General features: G+C 40.0%; 1 protein-coding gene across 1 annotated transcript in view; it reads right to left on the reverse strand.

Moving 5' to 3' along the window:
* rela (v-rel avian reticuloendotheliosis viral oncogene homolog A) overlaps nt 1-2,722 on the reverse strand; it is a 32,474-nt gene extending 29,752 nt beyond the window's left edge. Inside the window, exon 1 of the mRNA XM_051645751.1 lies at nt 2,442-2,722. Within this exon, the coding sequence (XP_051501711.1) occupies nt 2,442-2,448 (7 nt within the window). The 5' untranslated portion in view covers nt 2,449-2,722. The remainder of the gene's footprint in view (nt 1-2,441) is intronic.
* Nucleotides 2,723-9,790: the final 7,068 nt, after the last annotated feature.

Raw genomic sequence — 9,790 nt, forward strand, 5'->3', positions numbered from 1 at the left:
GATTTAAATATAAAAGTTTCGCATGTGCAAAAATAAATGACACACATGCACAAGATTAAATCGCACATTTAATTACAAAAGCCTTTCATAGTATACTTTCGTGGAATGATAATTTCTGACTAGAGATTGATCGATATTGATTTTTTACAACCGATACGATAACGATTTTGTATATTTTGTATGTAATTTTTTATTTCACTTAAGTAGGAAAAAATCTCACATTAAATTTAAACGCAACAGAAAAAAATTGTATATTACAACTCTCTCTATTTCTGACTTCTTCATTCGTAACTGTCCAGTCTGCCGAAGTAGCGGTATAAAAACCATCGTTATTTCTCCTTTCATTCTTACAGTTTTGAATACATCACATACGGTCAGCTCAAATCTCAAATCAGATCCAAAGATTTCACATTCACAGATGGTCAGAACCCCAAACAGCCCGCGCACGACTTTCCAGCGGAAATGAACGATTTCTGGTCAGTCGTATTTCGTTCGTCGCATGCAGTGAAAATGAGGTTCCCTCTAGTTAGGCAGCTGTCTATGTTTTGGAAAAGAGTTGGTTAAAATAATAACAGGAGAAGCTTAATGACCAGAGGTGAGGCTTATTAAAGACCACAAAAGTAAACATTTACTTTCTTTGGAATAAAATGAAGCAATTAATTGCTCACATTAAGACCAGAAATATGCATTAGCACAATAAAAAGACTGAAGTGCACATGAAATATGTGTCTGAGTAAACAAGAGTCCATAAATGTCTGACTTTGAGGCTGAAAAGTGCTTGTGTAAGCTCAGTTACAGGAATACGGTGAAAATACAGTAAAGCATCAGTAATCTGATAGAGTGACTAATGCAACAAGAACACAATCAGCACTGAACAACCCAAAACATCAATGCCACACATAATAACAGCATTAATACAGGCAACAGTCTATTAGATACAGCACAAGAATATTGTGTGTGTGTGTGTGTGTTTTAAACTTTTTAAAAGGCAGAAAGTAGGCCAAACGCAGTGCTGAATTTCACCAAAAACATGAACAGGTTCAATTTCACTGCAAAGTAAAAATTTAAAATAAATATATTTTGCTTAAAGTCTAAAACAAAGCCTTTTAGTGCCATTAAGACTTTTTTCTTTTTTGCACTGACATTATTTTAATGACAATTAAACACATTTACCCCAAAAACTCTCATTTCTGTATTACATCCAGATGTTTTGCTTGAGCTTTCTTTCGTTTGTCATTTTTATTATTTCTCGATAATTACTCTCCAATAATGCATTTTTATCTGCAATACATCTATAAGACGTTTCCTCTCGGATGCCAATAAGACGTTCAGCAGATGTATTTGTAAATCTGATGTTTTTAAGATGTTTAGCAGATGTTAAACAGATGTTGATGTTTTCCAGATGAACATCAGTACTTGTGCTATCTGGGGAAGATGTCTGTTTAATAAAGATAGTTTTGAATAGAAATATATTGCATTCTAATTCTTGTGTACAAACATCTGCTAAACATCTTAAAAAGATCTGATTTACAAACATTCTTCATCATAAACATCTCAAATACATCTGCTGAACGTGTTGTAGACGAGCAAACAACCTAATAAAGACATCATCCAGATGTAAACACACATCTAATATATGTCTGTGTGATGAACGATTGATGGGGAATTAAATTAATAATGATGGATCTTTAAGAGATAGAGATGAGTGGACAACACACACACACACACACACACAGACAAACACAAACACACACGTACACTCACTCACTCAAAACACAGACACACACTCAAACACATACACAGACACACCCACACACTCAAAACACATACACACAGACACACACACTCAAAACACATACACACAGACACACACACTCAAAACACATACTCACAGACACACACAAAACACAGACACACACACACAAACACACACAAACATATACACACACACGTACACTCAACACAAACACACTGACACATACACACACAAACAAACACACTCACAAACACAAACATATACACACTCACGCACACAAAACACAGACAGACAGACAGACAGACAGACAGACAGACAGACAGACACACACACACACACACACACACACACACACACACACAACACATACACACAGACATAAAAATATACACACTCACGCACGCACGCACACACACACACATCTGTAGGCCTGAATGCGTCAGTGCGCGTCAGGAAGTCGCCAAATAAAAGTGACCCGGGATAGACGCGTTTGCACGCGTCGCGTTAATTCCTGTATTTGATTCGGTTCATCCAGCGGACGGTGTCCTGATCACCCGATCGATCGACTGTTTGCACACACTGACAACGAAACTTCGGATTGGGGGGTTTCCCCACCGCGCGGACACAAAAACAACCCGTTTCACCGCTCTAATGAACTAACGCGCCGTTATGACGCCAGACTTACCGTCCATAACGCCTGTCACTCCAGCTCGAGTCGCACTCGGTCGGTCTTTGACGTTTCGGTACTTCGGTGAAGTTTAAACGACGCTTGTCTTCCGTGCGACTCCGCGAATCGAAAGTTGTCCGAGCACGCGACACGCCCTGCTGCTATTGCGCGCGGAAATACCCGGATGACGCACTTTACACCACACTCAAAACACACTCACACACAAACACACACACTCAAAACACACTCTCTCACACACACACACACACAACACACGAAAGCATTCACACTCTCAAAACACACACGAACACACTCACACTCTCAAAACACACACACTCACACTCAAAACACACTCACACACACACACACACTCAAAACACACTCTCTCACACACACACACACACACAACACACGAAAGCATTCACACTCTCAAAACACACACACTCACACACACACACACTCAAAACACACGAACACACTCACACTCTCAAAACACACACACTCACACACACACTCAAAACACACGAACACACTCACACGTACTCAAAACACACGAACACACTAAAACACTCAAAACACAGAAACATAAAAGCTTAAATTATAACAGTAGAATCACATGAAGAACGTACATTACCATGCCAGCATTTTTATCTTTTTAAAAAGATAAACCATTTTTGTCACTGTTTTTTGTGTTTGTATCAAGTGTTTGTACTGATACTTTACTGTGCAAAAACAATAATGCCAATAAAACACTTATAAATTATATATATATATATATATATATATATATATATATATATATATATATAACATAATTTGTATGGAGGACGAAACCTGCAATAACTAATAAATAAATACACAAATAAATCAATAAAGTAATCTGCATATTCATGCATTAATAAATATATAAATAAATAAATGCACCAATCAATGCAAAATAATACAATATAAAACATAAATAGCTTGTTAAAGAAAATGCGAAATTGAAAGTTGATTTTTAATTCCACATTTCTATATTTCTTTAATCATACATTTATTTCTGTATGCTGTTCCGTATTTATTTTTCCTTTGCGCAATATGCTAATGAGAGGATGTCAACACTCAAACTATGGATACCAGGTGCAACAGTTTTTGGCGGGAGTTTACATTTTCACCATGGTGAAGAGAAGGTCAATGGCAGAGTTGCTCCGTGAGGATATATAGTTTGGAGAATCATAAAAGTGAGATCCTTTGCTAAACTTTTATTTATTGATCGATTGTAAAAAAAAAAAAAAAAAAAAAAAAAATGGTATTGTCCTTATTAATGTCATAGTCAAGTGAAGTACTTTTACAATGATCAGCCCATGGAGTCATACAGTCCACCTACTGATGTTTGATTGACATCCTCTAATTAGCATGTTGCATGAATCATCAATCAATAAAAATTTATATATAGCACCTTTCAAACAAATCAAATACAATTCAAAGTGCTTTACAAGTGATTGACGCAAAATACAAGCAGTAAAATAACAATAAAAAATATAGCTGCAACCAGCGATGACAGGCCCAAGCACCATGGCGCTATGACTGTGACCCAAAATAGTCACGTCCATGTGATTAGCCCCCAAGACTAAACGTACATCTCAGTTTTGATCTAAATCACACACTGCACACAGAAGACATGACACACTTCCCGTTTCACTTCCCATTTTTCACCATTAATTTAATGCCTCGCCATGGCAACACCGTTCGATATATCAAAAATTTGTTCTCAATGTAGCATCTTCAGTATCTTGGCATAAAATTGTCTAAATGTGGTAACAATCTCATGAATCCCCTAGGAGGAGTATTTAAAAGTTCAGAGACTGCAATATTCAAAAAATACAAAATGGCTGACTTCCTGTTGGGTGGACCTAATGACTATAATTATGAAAGTTGTCCGGCTTGATAAGAGTCACCAATTTTGGTGACTGTAGGTGAAAATGGGGGTACTACAGAGGCCATCTTACACACCCATATTAAAGGGGGCACTACAGAGCCTGCATACCCATGCATGAACTTTGCCCAGACCTAATGGCTGAATTTTAAGCATGACAAGTGCCTCAAAAACACCCAAATATGGGAAGAAAGGAATAATAACAATTAATGTGTTGCCATGGCAACACTATTTAAGATATCAAATATCCACTGACAATTTTACATCAGCAGTGTCTTGACATTATTCTAAAGAATTTTAAAGCAATTCATGTAAACATAAGAGGGCTATTTCAAAGTCTGTTAAAAGTGCCATACTTCCTGCTGCCAGTTGGTTGTACTATGACCTTGACCAATAAAAGCCACATCCATGTGATCAGCCCCTGTTACCAAACATACAGCTGAATTTTCATCAAAATCACACAATGCATACAAAAGATATAAGGCACTTCCTGTTTCCCATTTTTGCCATAAATCTATTGCTTCGCCATGGCGACACTGTTCACAATATCAAAAATCCATTAGCAATTTAGCATCTACAATGTCTTGGCATGATGTTGCACAAATTTGGTGCCAGTCACATGAATCCCCTAAGAGGAGTATTTAAAAGTTCAGAACCTGCAATTTTCAGAAAATAAAGAATGGCCGACTTCATGCTGGGTGGAGCTAATAACTGTAAATATGAAAGTTGTTTGGCTTGATGAGAACAATATATGTACCAGATTTGGTGACTCTAGGTGAAAATGGGGGTGCTACAGAGACCACGTTACATACCCATTTTAAAGGGGGTGCTACAGAGCCTCCCCTACACACCCATGTGTGAAATTTTGCTCAGTTCTAGTAGCCGATGACTCTAATGTGTGTGCAAAATTTCATGAAATTGAAAGCATGCCAAGTGCCTCAAAAATACTCAAATATAGGAAAAAAAGAATAATAACAATTAATGTGTTTAAGATATCAAATATTACATTACAATATTACATCAGCAGTGTCTTGACATTACTCTAAAGAATTTTGAAGCAATTCATGTAAACATTAGATGGCTATTTCAAAGTCTGTTAAAAGTGCCATATTTCCTTCTGCCAGTTGGTGACGCTATGACAATGACCCATAATAGCCACATAAATGTAATAAGCCCCCATTACCAAACATACAGCTGAATTTTCATCAAAATCACACAATGCACACAGAAGATATAAGGAACTTCCTGTTTTCCATTTTTCGACATAAATGTATTGCTTCGCCATGGGAACACCGTTCAAAATATTCGAAAGTTAGCATCTACAATGTTTTGGCATTATGTTGCCAATGACATGAATCTCCAGGGAGGAGTATTTAAAAGTTTAGAGCCTGTGATTTTAAGAAAATCCAAAATGTCCGACTTCCTGTTGGGCAGAGTTAATTACTGTAAGTATGAATGTTGTTCAGCTTTATGAAAATTACATATGTACCCACTTTGGTGACTGGAGGTGAAAATGGGGGTGCTACAGAGCCCCCCTTACATGCCCATTTTCAAGGGGGCGCTACAGAGCCCCCCTGCAGTTCTGTCAAGCCCTATTGGCCGATGACTCTGATATGTGTGCAAAATTTCAAGAGTTTTCATGCATGTGAAGTACCCCAAAAGTACAAAAAATCTTGAAAAAAGAATAATAATAAATGTAGCTGCAAGCAGCGATGACAGGCCCCATTGTTTTGTGGCTTTTGGAAAACAATGCATGATGAATACAACAACAACTCAACATTAATTTAAACTTTGACCATAATCATACAATGTGTAATAGATGTATGCCACCATTCCAGTTTGACTACAACTTCATGTGATTTAATCCGTTGCCATGACAACATTATTAAAGCTATCAAGCATCCCTTCAAAATTTTCCATCAGCAGTGTCTTTACAATTTTGAAGCAATTTGGGTAAATGTAAGAGGACTATTTCAAAGTCTTTTGTAAGTGCCACACTTCCAGCTGTCAGTTGGTGGCGCTATGACCATGACTGAAAATAGCCACATTCATGTGATTAGCCCCAAAGAAAAAACATACAACTCAATTTTGATCTAAATCACACAATGCAGGCAGAAGATATGAGACACTTCCTGTTTCCCTATTTTTGCTGTTAATTTACTGCATCGCCATGGGAGTCTCACAACATGTGGAGGCTCATGCTAAACTCTGCAATCCATGCACAGCTTACCACGCACTCCATTGAGAGTGAGAACCACTTATTCATGACCACGAGGAGGTTACCCCATGTGACGCTACCCTCCCTAGCAACCGGGCCAGTTGGTTGCTTAGGAGACCTGGCTTGAGTCACTCAGCACACCCTGGATTCGAACTCCAGGGGTGGTAGTCAGTGTCAATACTCGTTATACGTTAAATCTGCAAAAACTTCCTATTACCAGAACAAGATCAACAGCACCACAGACACTCGCAGCTTGTTTAGAACATTCAACACACTTCTCTGCCCTCCCCCTCCACCATCTGACTCATCATTGACAGCAGATGTCTTCACAACATTTTTTACTAATAAGGTTACAACCATCAGCAATACATTCTCAACACCTCACTCTGTCAAACACCCGTCTCCTGTATGCAACTCCTCTGTCTCTATGTTCTCTCCTCTGACTGACACTGAGGTCTCTAAACTCCTCTCCTCTCTTACAGTTGCATGTAAGTGTGTTTATTTCATTGTTTTACTTTGTTGTAGAGTAGTATTCATTGCTAGACTTGTGCTGTTTGTTTACTGTCTTGAACTTGTGTCACTTAAACGTGTGCTGGTGCGTGTGCTATATTGTTTTGACTTGTCCCAGGGTATTCACTGCTAGATTTAGAGATGTTTGTCCAGTGTGTGTAAAACCATCATTGTTTTTAGTGTCTATAAACAGTGCTTCACTTGTTTAGGAGTATTATTTATTGCTAAAATGTAGAATAATTTATTTGCGACGTACTGAATTCGCGTTTGTTCCCACGCGGTTGCCCACATGCCTAGCTTGTTGTGCTAAGTAGCATTAAGGCGTGTCCTGCTTTTTTCACTGTATGGCTCATTAGCATTGGGTATATATTTGATGTGAATGCTGACGCGGAAGCAGCAGCGGAAGTAGTAGCCCTCGTGTAATGCCCTCCTCGTGTGAAGACCTACTTGTATAAAGACCAGTGAGTCTACCTGTGCAAGTCCACCGACAAGGCGCCACTCACCACAGCACTTAAGTATCTATTAATTTAATCTCTTTTCTTATTCCTTGTACATACTAGTATGTCTACTTCACGAATAACATATGCCTTCAAGCACATCCCTGTTATCTGTTACAGACCGTTTACATGATATAGATGCAAGACAAAATGCAACCCACACAACCTACGGCCACTTTGCACTGCCAGTCTGCTGTGAACAAAACTGACTTCATTCCAGCCTTTGCCACACAGTCCACCCTCAGCATCCTGGCACTGACAGAAACATGGATATGTCCAGAGGATACAGCAACACCTGCTGCTCTCTCCAACAACTTCTCCTTCTCTCACACCCCTCGACACACCGGTAGGGGTGAGGGAACAGGTTTGCTCATTCATAACAACTGGATTTTTTCACCACACTCTTCTCTATGTAACAATACTACTTTTGAATTCCATGCTATTACTACAATGCAACCCACAAAAATACACGTTGTTGTCATCTATCGCCCACCAGGTCAGCTGACAAACTTTCTCGGGAGTTGGATGTCCTGCTGTCCTCCTTCCTGGAGGATGGTAGGCCACTTGTGGTTCTTGGTGATTTCAACATACACCAAGACAAGCCCCAGGCCACTGAACTGAATGCTCTTCTGGCCTCATTTGACTAGGAAAGACTAAGCACCACAGCAACTCACAGATCGGGCAACCAGCTGGACCTCATTTTTACACGTAACTGTACCAACTCAAATATTCTTGTTACTCATTTACATGTCTCTGATCACTACTTTGTTCAGTTCACCATGACTCTCCCATCTACATTAACACAGACTCCACCTTTGGCATCCTTTCTCTGTAACCTCCGTTCTCTTTCACCCTCTCACATTTACACTGCTGTCTCTACCTCTCTTCCCACACAAAATTTATTTTCCACCCTTGATGTAAACACTGCCACAGACACACTAAGCTCTACTTTAACAACCTGTCTAGACAACATCTGTCCTATCTCCTCTAGGCCAGCACGTGCTACACCACCCAGCCCCTGGCTGTCTGATGTCCTTCGTGAACATTGGACTGACCTCAGGGCAGCTGAGAGGAGATGGTGGAAATCTAAAGATCCAGCAGATCTAGGTAAGTATCAGTCTCTGCTTGCAACTTTTTCAGATAACGTTAAATCTGCAAAAACTTCCTACTACCAGTACAAGTTCAACAGCACCACAGACACTCGCAGCTTGTTTAGAACATTCAACACACTTCTCTGCCCTCCCCCTCCACCACCTGACTCATCATTGACAGCAGATGTCTTCACAAAATGTTTTACTAATAAGGTTACAACCATCAGCAATACATTCTCAGCACCTCACTCTGTCAAACACCCGTCTCCTGTATGCAACTCTTCTGTCTCCATGTTCTCTCCTCTGACTGACACTGAGGTCTCTAAACTCCTCCAACTCTCCAACTACCCCACCACCTGTTCCTTTGACCCTATTCCTTCTCACCTTCTCCAGGCCATCTCTCCATCCGTCCTACCTGCACTCTTACACATAATTAACACATCTCTAATTACAGGCACTTTTCCCACTACATTTAAGCAGGCTTGAGTAACCCCGCTGCTGAAGAAACCTGCACTTAACCCCACACCAATAGAACACTACAGACCAGTCTCTCTCATCCCATTCATGGCAAAAACACTTGAAAGGGCAGGTTTCAATCAAATCTCTGCCTATCTCTCACAGAACAAGCTGCTGGATGACAATCAGTCAGGCTTCAAAAGTGGACACTCCACCGAGACTGCCCTACTGTCTGTCACTGAGTCACTGAGACAGGCGAAAGCTGAATCCAGATCATCCATCCTGATTCTGCTGGACCTTTCTGCAGCCTTCGACAGAGTCAACCATCAGATCTTACTCTCCACCCTCTCTTTACTAGGCATCACAGGAACTGTGCTTGACTGGTTTAATTTATATCTATAAGGTAGGTCCTTCAAGGTAGCCTGGAGAGGGGAGGTGTCCAAGCCACAACAGCTACTTACTGGGGTACCTCAGGGTTCAGTGCATGGGCCACTTCTCTTCTCTATACACACAACATCACTGGGACCCATCATTCAGGCACATGGTTTCTCTTACCACTGCTATGCTGATGACATGCAACTCTACTTGTCTTTCAAACCCAACGACACCACAGTGACTGCTCAAATCTCTGCCTGCCTGGCAGACATCTCGGCTTGGATGAAGGAACACCAGCTGTAACT

The sequence above is a fragment of the Myxocyprinus asiaticus genome, chromosome 2, assembly GCF_019703515.2.
Source record: "Myxocyprinus asiaticus isolate MX2 ecotype Aquarium Trade chromosome 2, UBuf_Myxa_2, whole genome shotgun sequence".
NCBI lineage: Eukaryota > Metazoa > Chordata > Actinopteri > Cypriniformes > Catostomidae > Myxocyprinus > Myxocyprinus asiaticus.